The 21,490-nt window shown below is 39.0% G+C and overlaps 1 protein-coding gene across 1 annotated transcript in view; it reads left to right on the top strand.

The window, feature by feature from the left end:
* LOC113013209 (formin-like protein 13) overlaps positions 1 to 14,586 on the top strand; it is a 53,330-nt gene extending 38,744 nt beyond the window's left edge. Inside the window, exons 16-17 of the mRNA XM_026153930.1 lie at positions 1,265 to 1,348; positions 12,425 to 14,586. Coding sequence (XP_026009715.1) covers positions 1,265 to 1,348; positions 12,425 to 12,526 — 186 coding nt within the window. The 3' untranslated portion in view covers positions 12,527 to 14,586. The remainder of the gene's footprint in view (positions 1 to 1,264; positions 1,349 to 12,424) is intronic.
* Positions 14,587 to 21,490: the final 6,904 nt, after the last annotated feature.

Here is a 21,490-nt window from a genome sequence, read left to right as displayed (position 1 = left end):
AGCACATGCAGAAATCACACAGGCTTTGAAGCAGAGAACTGGCAGCTTAAAGCCCCATCTGTCCATGTGGGATATTTGCACTGACATGTGCACCACATTTGGCCAGTGTCTAAAGGTTCAGGGCTGTAGTGCATTTGTGGAAATGGATTAAATATGTTTGTGTGGGACAATACAGGACACATCACTAATGCAGAGATGCAGTAAAATAAAGACCATTATGCAGTTTACAATTTTGGCCTTTAGGACTTGAAGAACATGTTTTTATTTGAATGTCACTTTCTCAGCAAACCTGGATAGTCCTCTTAAATTCGTCTGTCTCATTCTTTTTCTGTTCCACTAACTGTCAAAACTGTTGACAGTTACTAGACAGAACCGGAGCTATTTCAGCTCCGGTTCTGTCTAATCTAATCTTTGAGTTTAAGAGGGGATGGATCCATATACGTGCACATCTCATTTTGAGCCACCTGGATTTTGACCTGTAAGTCACATTCTTCCGCCATGCAAAGGTTATAAACAACTCTGGCAAAAAAAGGAAAACATATCTCTGTAAATTGCCTTCTGCACTTACCAAAGTATTTTCCCAGATTTTATTTTGCTGCATTCCTTATTTGCGGTAGTTCCCATCACATTCCACTGAAATCTGTATAACATGTTACCTTATTGAGACTTAATGTTGACAGCGAAAGGATGTGGCAGGTTAAGCTGCACTTGACCCATAATAACAGCATACTTTCTTCACAGCCAGTGAATAGAAAACAGACTTTTGTATCTTGCCATGTGCTGGAGTGCAGTCGCACATAAAGTGGGACACCTGGACACCCTAAATGTGTCTCTTTAAAGCCAGCCTCTTATGCTTTTTCTAATGCTCTGTCATTCATGCACACATATACGCGCTGTTACAATGGTAGAGCCAGTTTTTCTGTTCTCGACTTGGCTGTGACTACAGAAGTCTCACTCGTCTGCGCTTCAAATTAAGGGGCTACACTGAGGATTATCATGACATAAAGATAAATTTTTTAACTCTGACTGTAGTGAGTTCCATGAATAAAGACAAGAAAATCCACCTTTAATGAATCAACTCATCTATTTTTATATATTATGTACCTATATGCCATTGATTAACAGTACAATTATCCTTTAAAAAAAATCCAGGTAGCAGATCTTTAGTTTCCTCCTTTTATAAGCAGAATATTTCTAATTAAATGGTTAGCGTGAAGACTGACAAACTTACCAGGAGGTTCTTGTGCTTTTCCTTATATCCTAGATGGCGATTGAGAAATATAACGCAGATCTTTCGGCCCTGACGAAGACATGCGAGGAGATGAAGAAACTCTACTCTGACATACTGGTAATCCTTGAATTATTATTTCAATATCTCAGCGTCAAAGACAGATGGTTGATTATAATAAAGGTCAATCAAATGGACCAATATGGCAAGGCCATGATGATCCACTTGGTAAAATAAATCCGCTTGGCATCTTTCTTGGCCTTAAGACAACAATTCTGATGGCTAAAGATCCAAACGGGACACAAAAAGAAAAAAAGAAAAAAGACAGATGGTCCCCTGTCCCAGTAATGTCTAGATGGCCCTCTTCAGTTATTTGTCATCTCATCTTCCCCATGCTACACTGGGAGAGTACATTATTTCAAGAATCCACAAGGTTACTTTGTTTGCACCGCGTGTCCTTGAGGGCTTCCACAAGCGCATATAATGTATGTGATTTATACCTTATAACAATGATCTCAACGTCGTTTAAAACCCACCACAGCTGATTTGCTGTTTTGGAGTGTTATACCTCCTTCATTGGATAATTTTAGGAGGATTAGTGAACATTGGTTTCCTGCAGGCAGAAAGTGTGAAAGACAAGTTCATCCCGACCCTTAATGTGCAATGTCACGTTGATTTAGGATGCTCTACAAATGATGAAAAATGACGAGATGTTGGAGCACCCCTGGTGGGATTCTCATGTAGTTTTTTTTTTGAGTCATTTGTTAGACCTTAAGGGGCGTACCATAAATTTAACATAGTTTTTGAGCTTCATACTGCTTTGTGACTCTTTGTATTTTGATGACATCTCATTTATACGTATATCTGAATGTACAATACATCCATTCGTACGTGAACCTTTTATGATTTAAGGGCTCTTTTGTGTGGACTGGACTCTGGAAACGGTGATGTTCTTTAATGAGAAATGCACCTGCCTTAAAAGCTCTGGTCGCATGGTGAGATCGACCATAAAGCGAACACCTCTGTCACACATATCATCAGATTTAGTGGAAGCACTGGTCCCTGTGTATTCTTTCATCACATTGTCCATAAAAGAGAACCTTTTCTTTGCTTACTAGCCTGGTTAAATTAGGTTTTCAGAGCTCAATCCCACTTTTGACATCTTAACAGGGGCTATGTCTTTTTTTAAGGAGTCACCCACCAAAAACAATCAATACAAAAGCAGTGCCTATTTTCTCACCTTTCTCATATCTCTATGGACAATCCATCATCATAGAGTCCACTTACCCTTCCTGCTGTATTTGAGAGCTGAGATATGACAGCATGAGCTGTGAGCTTTAGGCCCGGTAGGAAATTTTGTTATACTAGAGAAACAATTAGATTCCTGTGCACTCAAAATATTTGTTCACAAGTAAACAAAGGTGCCATTCAGCATTTCTCTAAATCCTTTAAAAGAATCATCTGCATCGATTCCTTTGTGTTTGGTGTAGATTTTATAAGAAATGGAAACAAGGGATCATTTAGTGTGTTTTACATGTAATTTCTTTTAAAAGCAAAGGAGTGGTTTAACATGTTGCTGCGTCAGAGCAAGATGAGAAGACTAATACCACGTTCATGTTGTTGTATGGTAAATATGAAGCAACAGACAGCAATTTGTTGATGTAGCTTAGCACAAAGTTTGGAAACAAACAACTCGTCTGGCTGAAGCCGTTGAGTCTGGCTGATTTTGTCTGGCACAGACTCTTTGAAGCTCCAGCCAGGCAGATATTGTTTCTCCTTCATTTTCCTTCTGAGTCCTCACATTTGTCAAACAGCCGTTTTGCTGTGATCACTAACACAGTGTCTGAACAGGCTGGACAGTGAAAGCAGCACCTTTGTTGTGCAGGTTTTGAAGATACTTACAACATAAAACACCGCAATAATCCAGTATTTATAACAATGGATTGCATTTATATAGCACTTTTCTAGGCAACCAAAGCGCTTTACAATTCCACTACTCGTTCACTCTCACATTCACACACTGGTGCAGGCAAACCACAGTTGTAGCCACAGCTGCCCTGGGACAGAATGACAGCCAGTAGGGTAAAGTGTCTTGCCCAAGGACACAACAACCAGGACAGAGAGAGCTGGGGATCAAACCGGCAACCTTCCGGTTACAGATGAGCTTCTCAACCCCCTGAACCACGGTCACCCCAGTATCACCAGATCAGAGAAAATAAGTAGATGGATCTATACTTTTTCAGTTCTATGTTGTATTGTGTGAACAGTTAGCAGCTGAAGGAGAGGTAGCAAATCATTTGCAGTAGTCTGACTGCAAACAGTGGTCAGTGAGTAGGCAAATATTGAAAGGCACTTGGCTTTGCCAATTGGCTGCTCCCTGTCTTTCATTATATTACATCAGGGTTAACACCTGGCAGGAATTTCTTTTTGTAATTACTGTAATAAGTTGCTGTCAACTTGATTAATATCATGTCATGTCTTTTGTATGCTCTGCTCCGTGTGTGTGAGGATGCAAATACTATCACACTTTTATATAAGAGCAAAGCGCAGTGAAGACCCTGCAGGGCAGCAGTTAGCTTAACATTACAGAGAAATCTTTTACAACCTGATACAAATACCACAATTGACACAAATGCTCTTTTTTGAGTGCCCTTTTAAAAAATCTCAATTAAAAATTCAAGATCGTAGCAATTTCCAGGGCAGCCTTCAACTCTGGTAAGAAAATATAATTTTTTCAATATTTTTTCAATATAATATTCAATATAATATAATATTCAAGTAGACTTGACTTCAAGTCTACTTGTTTCGAATTATGTATGCTCAAAGAGAGGTCACCTTTTGGAGCCTAAAGCTGTGTCCAAATTCAAAGGCTGCATCCTTCGGAGGCCCGTTTGTAGGCCGATTACGTCACAGCGACGCAACGAAGGCTGTCCAAATTCAAAGAATCCTCCACACACGGCTGACAAATGCTTCCTCCTTTACCCCAGATTTAAAGGATGGGTCGGGTGTATCCTTCGTGGCCCACCATATCCCAGAATTCATAGCGCGGCCCAGCCAATTCCAGTTTCTAACAATGGCGGCAGCTACTTAGTTTTAATATTACTCTTATTACTCTTTCTGGGTCACAAAATAAACTTACGCCAAAGTCCTGTTATATTTTAGATAGCAAGGAGCAAACAACTGAGTTTATTAAAGTCCACCAAGACAGCTGGTGACACAAACCTGAAGGCTAGACCCCCCAATTTCACAGCCTCACACTTCCAGCCTTCTCGGTCTTCGGAGGACCCGGCCGTTGTGGTCTACGTGGGCCGGGTCCTCCGAAGACCGAAAAGGCTGGAAGTACGAGGTGGCCAAAGAATTTGGACACAGCTTAAGATTACTAAGAAGCTGCTATGTGTTCTGCTCAGTTCAGGGCTGTAGTAGTAGTAAGTCAGTTCTTCTTGTCCAAATCTCACCCATGGCTACAAGAAGCTGGCTATTCAAGATGGCCCAACATGTAAAGTAGGTAATTTACCTTTTTGAAGGTCAGTGGCCTAAAATAGTAGTTACCTGAACTGGAATTGATGAAAACACAATTTAAAAATTTAAATTCTATCTACTTTGTACCAAATTAACAACTCCAGGTGGACAAACATACTGAATTGGGGGGAAGGAATAGCGGAGTAGCACGAATACATTATTTATTGATGATTTTTTTAAATGTTTATTTGTTCCATTTTGTTTCATCACGTTTGGAAACCAATGGTTTCAAGTTAAGCATGCTGCTGCTTTGCTTCAATGTCATCACAGTGAGGAATTCAGCTTTTGAATTTAACAATGGGAAAGAATGAGCCAATATCCACAGATCAGGTTACATAAAACCTGTAAAATGTTTTGATTTGACTGTGCTTATGTGGAGGAAAAAAACTGTTTCAATCAATCCAGCTGTCTAAACAAGCCATGTATCTTTTTTGTAAGCTGCACGAACATGGATGACTGAAAAATCAATCTCCGGTGTGTCTCTGCCTTAAGAGAGCTAACTGTTGATGCTCACACCAGCTGCAGTTGATTTGCTCTCACAGCCTCTAGTTTGTAAAGGCTCTGGTCATGACCACTTAATCAATGTGATAAAGGTCCAATGGATTTTTCCAGTTAATGTAATTCCACAACGAAGTTTAAAAACCAATAAGCCAGTTTTTCCACAGAGGCGTGCCGCTTCCTGTCAGGGAGGTTAGCGTGTAATTTGGGCAGGTAAGCAGGTCAATGGAAGGCAAGACTTCATGTGGTAGATATGCTTTCAGTGGAGCAGACAGTGTAGCTCGATCAAAAGTGCAAAAAGTTGACTAAACTTGTGAAGAATGCAAAATGCATATCATGCATTTCTAATTTATACATAAGCTCATGTAGAAATTGAGAAACACCTCTTACATACTGATGTAACCCCAGCTGCAGCTTTTCATTTAATGTGCAGATATTAGAATCATATCAGTATCATCTAAACCTCAGCAAGAAAGCAAATAAGCATATTTTTCTAAATGAGGAACATTTTAAATGAACATCCTTGAACAATAAATCCTAATTTACCTCAATATTATCCTAATCCAATATTATACCTTATTCTTAACATAAATCACTCTTCCACTATTATTAAAAATGTTCTGGTGGTGAATCGGCTGTGGCCTTTTTAAAGTTTAACTAGCTGACCTTTAACTGCATTGTCCCCTTCAGGCAGGGAGTTATATTTTAATCATCAGGCAGTGCTGCTTAAATGTAGCATCATCTCTAAATGTTTGATCAAAGTTTTGGAAGCTTGTTGTTAAGAATAAGCTACATCTGTCAATCCATTTATCCACCTGTCCGTCCAACTCTCCAATTTAGGGTGAGAGGTGAAGTACACCCTCAAAAGCTTGCTACTTTATTGCAGATAAATAAACTCTTCCTCATATGCTGTCGTTTTCCCTGGACTTTCAAAATTCAATTCAATTTAGTTATATTTATACAGTGCCAAATCACAACATCAGTCGCCTCAAGACAGCAATCATATAACCCCCTATGAGCAAGCAATATGGCAACAGTGGGAAGGAAAAGCTCCCTTTTAACAGGAAAAAACCTTCAGCAGAACCAGGCTCAGGGAGGGGCGGCCATCTCCTGCCATTGGTCGGGGTGAGAGAAAGAAGACAGGATAAAAGACAAATGACTTGTCAAACTATGGCTTCTACAAGATCTTGCAATGCAACTTGTGGTATCAGGAACAAAGATGTTATGAAAGACTGTGATCTGCAAAAAATATGGCATTTGGGAAACTATCTTCCACATGAATGCAACGATTCCCAGCAGAACACTCCCAGAGTGTCACACTGCCTCTGCTGATGTGCCCTCTTACCATAGGTGCTTTCTCTAGTGGACAGGGATCAGCATGGGAACTTTCAATCAGCGTGTGGCATTGGAAGCCCATACAAAGCAGGCTGTGATAGACTGTATGCTGTAACATCTTTCAATCATTGGCAGAATTAGAATTTTCAGAAATTTGTGCCACAACAGCTGCTTTGTGGTGGACCAGTGGTGGACTGGACCAGCCTTTTAGCTCTCTGGTCCTTTATTAGTACCTAATTTTCTTATAAGGGAAGGGGAGGAGATAGCTCAGTAGGTAGGATTAATAAAGTATACAAAAAAATTATATTTCACATGTGTTGGCAGTTGAATAGGTGAACAAAACTGGCAGGAGGCAGGAAAAAGATAAATTCATGAAAAAAAAGAAACAACAAAATACAGAGAACAGGGGAAAACTTGTACTAGTGCTAAGCACTAAAGCACTAAGATTTTCTGACAATAGGAAATAGTGGATGAACTGGGGTGATAGATGATGAAGGTGTGCCAAAAAAAACTGAGCAAAAGAAAGATGTGAAACTGACAGAAGGATAAAGAGACCAAGAAACACAAAAAACAAGAAATCTAAGAAATAATTTCACTTACTAAAGTCACTTAGATCATTATGCAAACCCATTTCTCTTTCTTCCACCTTTAATAACTGACTGGTCACTTTCTACATAATACATATATACAGTGGGGCAAAAAAGTATTTAGTCAGCCACCGATTGTGCAAGTTCCCCCACTTAAAATGATGACAGAGGTCAGTAATTTGCACCAGAGGTACACTTCAACTGTGAGAGGCAGAATGTGAAAAAAAAATCCATGAATTCACATGGTAGGATTTGTAAAGAATTTATTCGTAAATTAGGGTGGAAAATAAGTATTTGGTCACCTCAAACAAGGAAAATCTCTGGCTCTCACAGACCTGTAACGTCTTCTGTAAGAAGCTTTTCTGTCCCCCACTCGTTACCTGTATGAATGGCACCTGTTTGAACTCATCATCTGTATAAAAGACACCTGTCCACAGCCTCAAACAGTCAGACTCCAAACTCCGCCATGGCCAAGACCAAAGAGCTTTCGAAGGACACCAGGAAAAGTATTGTAGACCTGCACGAGACTGGGAAGAGTGAATCTACAATAGGCAAGCAGCTTGGTGTGAAAAAATCAACTGTGGGAGCAATCATCAGAAAATGGAAGACATACAAGACCACTGATAATCTCCCTCGATCTGGGGCTCCACGCAAGATCTCATCCCGTGGGGTCAAAATGATCATGAGAACGGTGAGCAAAGATCCCAGAACCACACGGGGGGACCTGGTGAATGACCTGCAGAGAGCTGGGACCAAAGTAACAAAGGTCACCATCAGTAACACACTACAACGGCAGGGAATCAAATCCCGCAGTGCCAGACGTGTTCCGCTGCTGAAGCCAGTGCATGTCCAGGCCCGTCTGAAGTTTGCCAGAGAGCACATGGATGATACAGCAGAGGATTGGGAGAATGTCATGTGGTCAGATGAAACCAAAGTAGAACTTTTTGGTATAAACTCAACTCGTCGTGTTTGGAGGAAGAAGAATACTGAGTTGCATCCCAAGAACACCATACCTACTGTGAAGCATGGGGGTGGAAACATCATGCTATGGGGCTGTTTTTCTGCCAAGGGGACAGGACGACTGATCCGTGTTAAGGACAGAATGAATGGGGCCATGTATCGTGAGATTTTGAGCCAAAACCTCCTTCCATCAGTGAGAACTTTGAAGATGAAACGAGGCTGGGTCTTCCAACATGACAATGATCCAAAACACACCGCCCGGGCAACAAAGGAGTGGCTCCGTAAGAAGCATTTGAAAGTCCTGGAGTGGCCTAGCCAGTCTCCAGACCTCAACCCCATAGAAAATCTGTGGCGGGAGTTGAAAGTCCGTGTTGCTCGGCGACAGCCCCAAAACATCACTGCTCTCGAGAAGATCTGCATGGAGGAATGGGCCAAAATACCAGCTACTGTGTGTGCAAACCTGGTAAAGACCTATAGTAAACGTTTGACCTCTGTTATTGCCAACAAAGGTTATGTTACACAGTATTGAGTTGTATTTTTGTTATTGACCAAATACTTATTTTCCACCCTAATTTACGAATAAATTCTTTACAAATCCTACCATGTGGATTCATGGATTTTTTTTTTTCACATTCTGTCTCTCACAGTTGAAGTGTACCTCTGGTGCAAATTACTGACCTCTGTCATCATTTTAGGTGGGGGAACTTGCACAATCGGTGGCTGACTAAATACTTTTTTGCCCCACTGTATGTATATCCCAACCTGTGACAGGTGCTATTGTTACAAGATCGTTAATATTATTCACTTTACCTCTCAGTGGTTTTTAAATGGTGGTGCTTTTCATATACCTTATATTTGAAATGTTTTTTGTTGAACCATTCTCAGGCTATTCTCGTAGTCTTCTTTAAATACAAGACCACAGAGCAATCAAGCATCCTTTTTCTTAAAATAACAAAAAGAAAAGACCAATGTCATTTGAGGATTAACACAGGACAGTCTGTAGACACTTGCCCCACTTGTGTCCCATCCATTTTACTGAGTACTAAGGCTGTGCCTCTGAAACTTCCTAAAAGTACAATAAACCCCTTCAGGAGCGCTGGAAAAATGATTAAGACTGACTGGGCTGTGGTGTAGTGCAAGGGAGCAGCAGGTTGGGGAAAAGGTGTCATATTTAGTCACATCTTGTCAAGGGGGCGGAAGGAGGGAATTCACAATGATGCCCTGAAATAGCCAACATGCAAATGTATTAAACATAGAAGCAGCTCATAAAATTTTGGGGCAGTTGATTTGCGGATGTCCCCAGACACTGGAAGCATGTTTTTAAAACCACTTCAAGTACTAAATAAAAGGAGACATTTTATATAATACGCTATAAAACATGCGCTCCAATTTTTCTAATACATAAAAGCAAAAATAAAAACATGAAGACTAGACTCTATCAGCTGTGTCACATTACCAGCCTTTTTTCATACAATGCACATGTTTAATGCACCATGTCAGTGAGACATGATATAAGAAAATCAATTCCACCTCAGGTTCTGCAGATAAAAAGTTTTAATATTGCTTCTTCGAGCACAGCTCAGACCTACAGGTTAAACATTATCCAAGACCCGCCTGTCAGGTGTGTAATGAACATTCCTGGGTGTGGTTTTGTAACTTCATTTGTATTAATAAAATCAACAGCAGGCATACTTTAGTTATGTTGATATTTTTATATAAGGATAGTTCAGTAGTATACAATTTACAATGGGGCGATCGTGGCTCAAGAGTTGGGAGGTCGCCTTGTAATCGGAAGGTTGCCCGTTCGAGCCCCAGCTCGGACAGTCTTGGTAGTTGTGTCCTTGGGCAAGACACTTCACCCGTTGCCTACTGGTGGTGGTCAGAGGGCCCAGTGGCGCCAGTGTCTGGCAGCCTCTGTCAGTGCGCCCCAGGGTGGCTGTGGCTACAATGTAGCTTGCCATTACCTGTGTGTGAATGGGTGGATGACATATTTATCCATATGGGTTAGTAAATTGATTTTATTGGGCCCAGCATGTGTTTGTGAAAATACTCATAAATGTTCAGCGTGCATAAAAGACAAGGAAGCGAATCAGCTAAAACACTGTTGAGAGGATTAAACTTCTACACTTTACCAAGTAAAAGAAAGTCTTTTGCTCCAGTTATACATAATTTTGAGCATCCCTGGCAGACAGTGAAAAATGTGAGGATAAAAGTATGCAAATAGACTAATCTGCACATCTGAGTATAATATTTCATGGTGAGAACAGTGTTAACCATTAGCTAACATCTTCCTTTTGCTGCTGGGGACTTTGCTGAATCTTACACCTGTGTAACTGTTTCTACGAACTGAAAGCACACAGTAATACAAATGCACTGACTGTCAGCTGTTACGCTTTAAGTATTTGGAAGAGCAAGGCTTGTGTTACAGCGCCAATGTCCTCCTTCATTTTTATTCTGAAACAGCAGCCACTACAAATACTCTTTGTCTTTAAATGTAGATCTTTGGATATATTTGCCATGGGAATTTTCTTATTTTAGTCCGAGGTCCTCCTTCATGAAGCTCTCAACTAATCTTAGCAGCAACAAGGTTTCTGCTGGGAAACCTAATTCCCCATCTACATAAATACAAACATGAACATTACATTTTTACATTGTCATTAAATCTACAGTACCAACAAAATAGCAGATACTATAAGCAACTAAAGATGGGATGCTACAGAGAGCTACAAAAACAAGGGCTGGCGTTAGTGCATTAGCAGAGCTAAAGTCATTAGTGTCAGCTCTAATATACATGTTGTACATCTGGGTGAATATTAATGACTGAGTCGGCTGATAGCCACACAGCTGTGAATAAGTGTGAAGCATAAAATGATGCCAATCACACTGTGAAAGCGTGAGCTAGCTAACTGTGGCAAATTGTATGATATTCCAACTGCAGTAAATAAGTGATAACAACGGCAAGCTCGCTTTTTATTAGGCTGACTGCGATTTTTTTCATGCAGAGATATGCAGCTTTGCTTCAGCAGCTTGAAATGTGATATCTTTGGAAGTATATTTATTTAGTTTTTTGCTGACATGAGGTATAGCAATAGAATCAACAGCCAGGTTAGGTCTCATATACACAGTCTTAGTGAATGGTCAGCGACCCAGTGGCAACCTCTAAGTATGGCAGTACACAGTCACAAGGAAAGCGCTGAAACAAACACTAGTAGTATTTGCCGTTAAAGTAAAAGAAAAGGTTTCAAAAGGTGCGACTTTTACTTTGAAGACAAACTTGGATACACAGTTTCAATACTGCTCGGCGAATAGTATTTGTCTTCCATGCAAATGCAAGGAAACTGTGGCAATCGGGTATTAATTGAAGGGGGTTCTGTGTAGCATGATATACCTCATTGCCACCAGTTTTACCTACTGATTGCAAGTGGCCAGTTCTGCCAAGTGTTCAGGGAACACGCAATTTTCCCTTGGGACCAGTGGTTGCTAGGGGATCGCTGGCCAGTCTCTAAGACGCTTTAGTCATTTCTGACAGCTTAGCACAAAAACTGAAAAGACTTGATCATTAGAAAAGGTAAGAAACTCGCCTTCCAGCGCAGCATGTCTAACACGTAATAATTTGTAATGTCTTTACAAGAGCAAGATGTAAAGGAACAAATTCAATTAAGATGAAGCCCAACTGTGCTGAAGGCTGTTTCATATTATTAGTGAGCACATCCAGTGTGTGTTCAAGTCAGCTGTTTGGTGTGCGTTATAAGATTTATAGTACATAATATTTGCTTGTAAGTAAGCTTATGGTTAATTTCATTAGAGAAATTACACATTTGTAAAACATAACAAAAATAATACCAGGAAAGAGTAACAGCATATGGCTTCAGTCTGAACTTTAACCTGCACAGTCAACAGCATGCAGTCAGCAAATTAGTACGTTTAACCACTGTGACCCTTTGTAATAAACTTTGGCTTCAGAATGACTAACATTAGTATGCCAGTGACCCTTTTAACCACCTAGGTCTACCTATTAATTTGGCAGTACATGTCTGCATCATTGTATAAGGGCACTCAAGGATTGGGATGCATGCTGAGGCAGCATATGAGCTAATTAAATCAAAAGACTATTGTTAAGAAGAACATGCGCGGGCCAGGCACCACTTCACAAATGAAAGTGATTGCAGTTGTTAATTGTAAAACATTTTTTTTACAAGCCCTGTGGTCATGGAAGATGTAACTGCTGCCACATTATTTTCATTTTATTTATTTATTTATTTATAAATCAGTAAACCTTTTTTTCTCTTCTGCATAGGTGAAATTTGGAGAACCGGCGGATCAAGACTCTCAGGAGCTCTTTGGCTTGCTTTGTCAGTTTGTGCATGACTTCAAAAGGGCACATGCTGAAGCTGTATGAGTTATAGAGTTATTGCACAGAGTACTTACATTAGTGAGGGCAGAGACTGCAGTGTTGCTTACTAAATGAAACTGATCCATCTTTGTTGTGACAATTATAGAAGTTTGAGGTACAGAACTATATGACACAGTGTAACTTAATTAGTTTTTTCAAACTGATGGTTTGATTTAGTTTTTTTTTTTTTTTTTAATATATATATTTCCTGAGTTGTACAGATATTTTATTAGATAATGGACAATGCATTCATTGTAGCAAATCCTATCCCTGGACAGCCTGACAGACTGACTATGTCACGGAAATCAATTTTGTGAATACAAACTGATTTATGTCACATCGTATCATATCATAGATTGGTTTGATTTGTGTTTACTGACATTTATTTTGAGACAAATCAGTAATGAAGGATGTAAAAGCCCTTGGTTGGAGCCAACACCCAGATGCTGAAGTGTGCTGTGAAAACTCACAGCTCTCTTTGCTGGCAGAAGCACAAACCCCCACCCCCTAAAAACAACTCATCAGAGGCCAGCGGAGGTGGGCATTCTTTGGGTGTGTGATTATTTTGAACATTCGGTTGTTCTTTGGTCGGGGACATTGCCTGTTCTGGTTCTCTGTTAGAAACTCCAAGGCTGGCTGTGATTCACATCTGCTATGTGGAAAAAAAACCCCTAAAAACATGATCAGCAACATACATTTCGCTTTCAAACAGAAGAAAGGTCTTCTTATTGCCAGTTGGAACTGATTGATGTGCCTTTGTGTGTTTGACATTTTAATCAGTTAACAGAAAAAAACACTGTTTATACCCATAACTGTGAACGGTGGTGGCATAATGAAGAAGACCCCTCGCTGAGATGGAAAAGTTGCATATTTTTCCGTTCTAAAAGGAGAAACCAATTATTTTAATTAAAACTGTATCTGTAGAAACGGGTGATTCATTAGCAGGAAACATACAAAACGGCTTTATAAAATATTTAGTTCATGCAGCTTTTGTTTCATACAGAATTGTAACTGGCTTTTGTGTTTTTGTGCTCTTCACTTCATGCTCTTGTATTGCATTTGAAATCGAAAACTGATAAATCTCATAACATTTAGCATATAGAAAAAAAAATCAATACTAAAAGTTATTTCAGATTATGTGGCCTTCTATTTTATTGCTCTGAATTAGTTTTAGTTCTAAAAACTAAAAGATAAATATATTAACTATATTTTTTTCTACCCTTGTTATAACCTTGTGTTTCTGCAGCTTTCATTCATTTAACAGACATTTAACCTGAGTTCGGGTTGTGGGATTTAAAAGGCTGTGCAAAAAAAATCCTAACTGCAATGTAAATGATTGGACATTTTTTCCCAACTATTATTCCCTTCAGCCATGTGACATCTAAGATACAGTAATGTGCAAAAATCTTGAGCCACCTATGTTTTCTTCATATTTTGCTTCCAAGGAAACAGATTTTCTTGGATCTTTTTAAAAGTAGTATTGAGCAATAGCTCTCCAGGCTTTCTAAAGGTCATTCAAAGTTTTACTTTGGACAGTGGCTGATTTTTTGGTGCATTCCTTGTATCTGACAATTTTCAGAGGAATCCTTTTTTTGTTTGTTTGTTAAGCCACTTAACACCGATCTACGAATCATTCAAGCATAAAAAAGACACCCAAGTCAAAGGATGAATGAGTGTTATGTCTACAAAATAAACAACTTAGCAAAGAACTCATTTAACACACTGTTTCTTCCCATTTCTTTAGTTGAATTATATTTCATGTGGTGTACCTCGTGTTTAAAGAAATGAAGGAATCTGGACAAGGGAAGGACAAAAGTAGTAGTAGTAGTCAGACCTAAAATAACTGTCTATGGAAAATAATGTTTTTAAGAAACATGAAAAATCTGACAATCCATCTACTGTCTAATGAAGCCTCATCAGAAACTGTGTCAGTGGAAGGGTGGCTTTCAAGAAGCCATTTTTAAAGAAGGGAAACAGGGAGAAAAGGCCGAGGGAAGTGACACAATAGCTTAATTTTTCAGCATAACAATGATCTTAAACGTCTGTTTGTTAGGATGCCTGGGTCGTTGACCCAGGGTTTTTGAGTTTATTATATTATTTATACTTTCTAGTCTTTGGTTTCTTTGAGTTCTGTCTTATGGTTTATGTCTCTGTCTTCTTTAGTTGCTCTGTCTCCCCTATCACCTGTATCCCCTTGTCTAGTTCGCGTCTCTGTGTGTCCTTAGTTCCTATATCCCCGTGTTCAGTCAGTGTTTGTGTCTGCCCTGGTCCCACGTCTCTGTTCCCTCTGTAGTGCCTGCATGTGAGTCTGTGTTATGTGTTTCCTGTTTTACTTTGAAGGTCTCTGTCTTATCTCAGTGTGTTCAGTTTACGCTTCCTTTTGTCTCGTCAGTTCTGATTTGCCCCAGCTGTGTTTCCCTCCTGTTATTCATTCCCTGATTGCTCCTTCTGTGTATTTAAGCCCTGTGTTTCTCTGTGTCCGTGTCGCGATCTACCGTTTATTTTGCTGTGTGTTTTGTCAATCCGCTGGTGTTAGTTTATTTTTGACCTTTTTCCAGTTATGTTATGTTTGAGTTCAGCATTAAAGCTGTTTTGGTTTAAGTTCTGTCTCCGGAGTCTGCACCTTGGGTCCTATTCCTGTTTGCACACAGCCGGTACCTAACACTGTTAAGGTTCTCAGTCATCCAAATTTAAGTGTCCCCCCCACAGGGCTGTGATTGGGTAGAGGATCATTAGGGGGTCCATTGTCCCTCTTGGGGGGACACTCCCACAGGGCTTAAATCCAATACAATACAGTGAAAACATACATGGACAGAAAAGCTTACACACTATCAGTCATGTATTGACCTCCCCAGAGACCTGTGGGATCATCTTGACAGAAAACAAAACAAAAGCAGCCAACACCCAAATAAGAGCTTTGAATAACTATTCCTTAAGACTAAAAGAATGCTTGTTTAAAGGAGTTCAGGCTATGTTGAAGAATAAATGTCGTCATACCAAATATTGACTTTCAATCAATCTGTTTTTACCTTACACACTATATTTACACAGATGATTGCGCATGTTTTCCTAAATCACGGGCCTATTTCCCATTTTCTTAGCAAAGTATAAAGAAATGGGGTGGCTCAAGACTTTTGCACAGCGCTGTAGAACTAAATTCTGTTTACAATATATAAATCTTAAATCCTGGTTTAAGCGAGGCACTCTTTACCTATGAACTCCTGTGGAGAAAGTTCATTAACAGGCGCCCGTGTGAAGGTGTTCATTATTCATTTTGTTGTTGCTGCTGCAACATCAAACAATTTGGCAACAGTTTTCTTTCAGAAAACAAAGCTTCACATTTGTTTGAGAGTCTGTAGTTTGTACTGCTTGAATCCCTCAGACCTACTTTCTCTCCTCTGACTGTTTCCACAGGAGGAGGCATTGTTACAGAGGTTTGTCCACTGGATCACGGTGACTTCCTCCGTGTTTGTGCACTGCGGTGACATGGTGTAAATCCATTTAAAATGTTAGCAGAGGCACATGCTGTGAAAATTTGTTTTGTGGTGCCATGTTGGACCGCAGTTCTATTTTGGGAAAGTTGAGTCTGAGTACGCCGCCTGTTTAATTGGCAGCAGAGGGAATAAAACAAATTCGCATTGGACCAAAAGTAAACTTGTTCAGGGTCACATCTCGGCGGCTTCTGTGTACCTGCCTAAAACTTTAAAGCTGCATTAATCAATACTTTATGTTAATACTGGATCAAATGACTTTCTAATGTGAAACGTGTCACTTATATCAGAAACCTTCTGAGAATTATCTCCAGAGGTTTTAAGGGCTTACATTGCGAGGAAAATGAGATGTGTGAGATCAGAGTAACAAGGGAGAGTACAGGTGTGTTTTAGATCAGGGTGGAAGCTATGATTATGTGCAAGCCTTTCTTATCAAGAGATTAAAAACTGTCTGCTGGCATACTAATCTGATAACCCATCCCCTTTTGCCCGACAACTTAGCCCCTGGGGACTGTGGCCAATGTTTGGGCTTCCAGTGCTGCCAGTGGATAGATTAAGACTTCCTGTTCTGAGTCATGGTTTATGAAAGCACAAACATTTATTTTTTTTTTTATTTTTTTAAAAACTCATAGAAAAGGTGGTTCTAAGAAACTGAGAGGCTCTGTGTTGGCATATGGTAGACACTCCAACACGTTCTCACTATCAAAGCATAAAATTTTATGCTAGGTGACAAATCGTCGATATATTACGCTTCCGGGGACCCAACACGTCCCTATATTACGAGATCAGAAAAATGAGGAAACATGCAAACACTATCTAACGTCATTAAAGTGCTGGTTAAGGTTAGGGATCAGGTTAGGGTTAGGGCTGGAATACACGTGAATTACCATGGGAGCGTCATTCTACTGGATTTCATCCATAACCCGACGCGTAGAATAAGAAAGCGGCCGCGTCCACCTTTTGTGTTCCTCAGAAACGCCGCGGGACTTGACAAATCGTCATTATTTTACGCCTCTGGACACTCTGAGCTGAACACTCACAAAGTATACCTAAAGTTTAGCCTGAATTATTGTCGGTCTTTCAGCAATGAAATCTTGTTGACTTCAATAAGACTTCAAAACAGTGATTGACAACGTGAACCTATTAGAGAAGCCTTACTGTTGTCACAAAGTGAGAAGCAGGGTCATTTTGTCATAGATTTCTATCATGCAATGTCATTTAGTTTGTTTCTTGGGTTATTTACTTGTTTTCTTATTACACTCAAACCCTTTAAGCATTTACTCTGTAAGTCATAACACACACACATCCAACATGATGGGGCTTTAACAGCTAAGTGCAATATAGTTTTTTAAAGAATTTCCGCTACCTAAATACACTTGAAAGAAAGGTGAACATTAAAAAAAACACAGAAACTAGCTCTGTGCAAATGGTAATAACAATAATTTCACTGTGGTGTTAAAAGGTTCTTGTTCTGCACCAAGAGGGACAAAAACTATGATTATAGGGTTGGGTTTTTATAATGATTAATCAAAGTTATTTTTACACAAAAATTGTTGTGTCCAATGAAAGCACATGAGGCAGGCACTCTTGAGTCACACGGCCTAAACAAATGCCTGCTAATGATCGAGAGATACATGCTTTGCATTTAATCACACTTTGATAAAAAATAAGCGGTTTGAAAGTTGTTGTTTTTTTCTGCATGTTAAAAAAAAAACCCCACACACCTGAAAATCCAGGTTGATAATAGCATCCCACTTCTCCACGAAGGAGCAACCTGAAGACATTTCGCTTTAAGTTTACAAGGTTCAAGACTCAAAAGAGCACTGAATAGTGTGTCTGGCTGATATTGATTTGGAGACATATACTCCTAAATTGTTGATACAACCCCAGAAAAATATCCTTAGACAAATGTTAAAAGATTGCTGACAGATCCAGGCGGCCTCTGTTAGTGACTGACAGCTCAGATCCCTGATCGCCTCTGGCCTGCTCTCTGTTTTATTACTTTGAAAAGTGGCATATTTATGCTTAATTAGTTTTATATTATATGCAATGACAAATGAACATGAACTTTTCTGAAGAGTAACAAAGTGGTTCCTTGTGTGCGACAGGGCTGTTCAGAAGTGTCAATACAGTAGCTTAAATTCAGAGTACATTCACTCCTTTTAACGACTAATTAAGTTCCTTAGAGACATTTTTAAAGACCCACTGGTGGGACTTATTTTTTAAAATTTATTTTTCCATGTCTGATAATGTAACAATTTAAGTCCCCTATAGACAGCATTTGTTAAAAAGGAAACAATTGCTGTAGGGGACAGGTAAAATATTAATGTAATTTAACCCTATAATACCCTTTGTATCATATTTGCTACATTAGTTTCTGAGACCTCTATCTCATCAACAATATATATACTTGCCATAATTTCAAAATGTTATGGACAAAACTCTTCTTTGGCCTAAAATTAACAACGTTGTTAACAAAAAATTGCCAAAAACACCCAATGTATCAAATGCGATACAAAAAATGACGAAACGTTTCTCCCACTGAAAACGCTACATCCAGATGAACAGAATCAACCTTTTGGGATTTACTTACCTGGATGATTGAACATGCATAAAGACAAGGGTTAATAAACATCTCAGTTACAAAAATTTTCTGGCTATTTTTTGATGGCTGGGTCTTACAGGGTTAAGCATTTGTAGAGACATCTCATCTTTAGGGTGAGTTTAGTTGCACCGTGGTCTGCTGAAACTGATGAAAAGTGTTTTAGATTCGTCAGGTTTTTCTAACACTGAATTACTAAAGTTCATCTCTGCCTGACACTGATTTACAACATGACACGTTTGAGATAATGTTATATGTGTTCCATTGTGAAGGGCTTTTCACAGCAGGAGCACGGCCGTCACTACTGATGGGAACAGCAAGGTCAGACCCAGGTACTCTAATAGCTGCTGGTGATTCCCCCCCTCCAAACACGACTGAGTGAAAGACAAAGGCTGTATACAGTTATTTCCGAAAAATTGATTCTTTTTCCACAACATTTCCACATTCAAATGCTTCTTCAATCAAATTTACAATTATGTCCCAGCGAACAAAGAAGGGGCCTTGAGTCTCTTGACCTTGGAGGTCTTGGTTTTGTTCCGCTGGCAGAGACACTTGAAAAGATTTTTCGTGGATATCCAACAAAATATACAATAATTCATTTTCTCGAAAATAATTTAGAAATCATCGTGGCGAGAAAGTGAAAGAAGGATTATGAGAGCAATCATGAGTTCCACTTCTCATAAAAAGAAAAATTCTAATTCAAATAATTCACACTGGAGAGGTGACACAGACGTTTCAAACACAAATCTCTGAGAGAACATCCACACAGTCACTTGTGTGCACAGCCTGCGCAAAGATAGCTTCAGCTTTAAGCTCGGTGACTGGATGTTTACGTGAAGACTTTACCTTTGGCTTTGTATTTAAAGAAGTAGATATATTCTGTGATCATTTAACCAGGAGACTTTTCATGCCGATCCAAACTATCGAAGTGATCCAACTGTGAGTCATGTGGCATTGCAAGAAAGAAATATATTGAACATTTACTTCTAGATACAGGCCCACTCAAATTCACCCTCTGCTTTGCATCTCAGTGGCAAAGTTACCTGACAGCGTTAACCTATGTGGGAATGGAGAGTGCAAACTAGAGGAAGCTACTGTAACTCGTTAACTGTGTGTCACCGACATTTTTGTTTTATTCACAATGTGTAAACAGCTTCATAAACAGGGGGCGCTTTGAGGACACTTATGAGACAATAACACATCGGCTTATTTTTAATAAACTGTGTGAACTCGAAATTCCATTAACAAACAAGCCAACAGGTCTGCTTTAGTAAGCAGCCCACAAAATCATTAGCCCAGGGAGGTTTTCTTTTTTGTTTGTTTGCTTTTTTATGTCCTTTGCATAAATTCTTAATGGAATAAAAAGGAGGCGGATATGGATAGGATTTTATTGATGCCAATGCCATTATTCGTTTCAATTCTTTATTAAGAATTGAAAAGGGAGAGCATACAAGGCTTCCTGCAGAAACATCACTGCTGTTTCAGAACTATAGTCATTTATAAACACAGTTCCCAATTCTAGGTTCTAGTAAATGCAGTTTTTTTCTTCGCCGCAGCAGATCAGCTGACTCCATCTTACCTCATCCTCCTTTTGTCATACCAACCATCTGTGTGTCCTCCTGCACTACATCTTCTGTGTAATCTGCCTTTATCTAATCATCCTTTATCTAATATATGAACTGCCCATCTCAGCTATTCCTTTAACTTTGTTTCCAAACTGCTTAACCTGAGCTGACCCTCTGACATACTCATTTCCAATCCTGTTCGTCCATTGGTCATTCCCAATGAAAATCTTATGTTAACCCTTTAAAACTTGAACCATGGAATAACTGCCAGAAATCTTTAATTTTTTCATAATGAAGTGTTTGTTGAACCTTTAGACAAAATGTATAAAAAAATATATATCAAATTTTAATTTGCATGTATAAGTTTTAATTTGTATCACATTTGCTACATTAACCATATTTTTGCAATTTAGCTATTAAAAATCTGTCAAATTTATATCATTTTTTGATGATGCAGAAGTCCCAAAAACTCACAAAAACACGTACCAAATACGATATGCTTGGCTTTAAAGGGTTAATCCGCTTGAATTAAAGATGAGAGTATGCACTTTCATCAAGTCTTTATTTTTTGACAACAAAATAGAGACCTATGACTTTAAATTAAAATTACATAAAGATTAAATTTAATTTAAAAAAATATGGCACCTAGGCAGCTGATCCGTCTCTGACAGTGTTATACATTCAGCATTTGTATTATTATTAATAATAGTTTGGGGAGAAAGTAGCATGAAATGGGATTTTTACAACATTCACATGCACAGATGTACTTTGAATATTTAGCTCACTGAAGCTTGACTATACACAGCACATTCTCTGACTTTATGCTGATCATTTGCATCTGCAGTTGCTTTTTTCATAATCTCTATAAAAAGATATACGAATATTTAGAACTGAGCAACAGAGTACAGAAAGTTTTCTGGTTTCTGTTTATACTCTGAGTTGACCAAACATGTTTAAGAAGGCTAATGAAGCTTTATTTTAATAAGTGCTTTTTTCATAATGTATCTACATTTGTTAACAGTGACTGTTGGTTAAAACACAAATCATTTGCCCAAATATCCTGCTGATAGACCGGAAGCCCTGAAATATTGGACAATGCCTCCAGAGACCAAACGATGTTTTCTTCATAATATGATGCACTGGAGTTGTATTTCACAGCTCTTTATTAAAATTTTCATCATGCTAAAGTAACCCGAAGCTCCTTTTAGTTCATAAATTCACTTCAGGTATTAATGGCTAAAGTTGGAGTCTCGGTCTGTCAACAGAAAATCCGCACAACTTTGCTGCCTAGTGAAAAATTTCAAAGGAAAGT

This window comes from Astatotilapia calliptera, chromosome 20 (assembly GCF_900246225.1).
Source record: "Astatotilapia calliptera chromosome 20, fAstCal1.2, whole genome shotgun sequence".
Classification (NCBI taxonomy): domain Eukaryota; kingdom Metazoa; phylum Chordata; class Actinopteri; order Cichliformes; family Cichlidae; genus Astatotilapia; species Astatotilapia calliptera.
The sequence above is the reverse complement of the archived record's forward strand: the minus strand, read 5'-3'. Positions and strand labels throughout refer to the sequence as shown.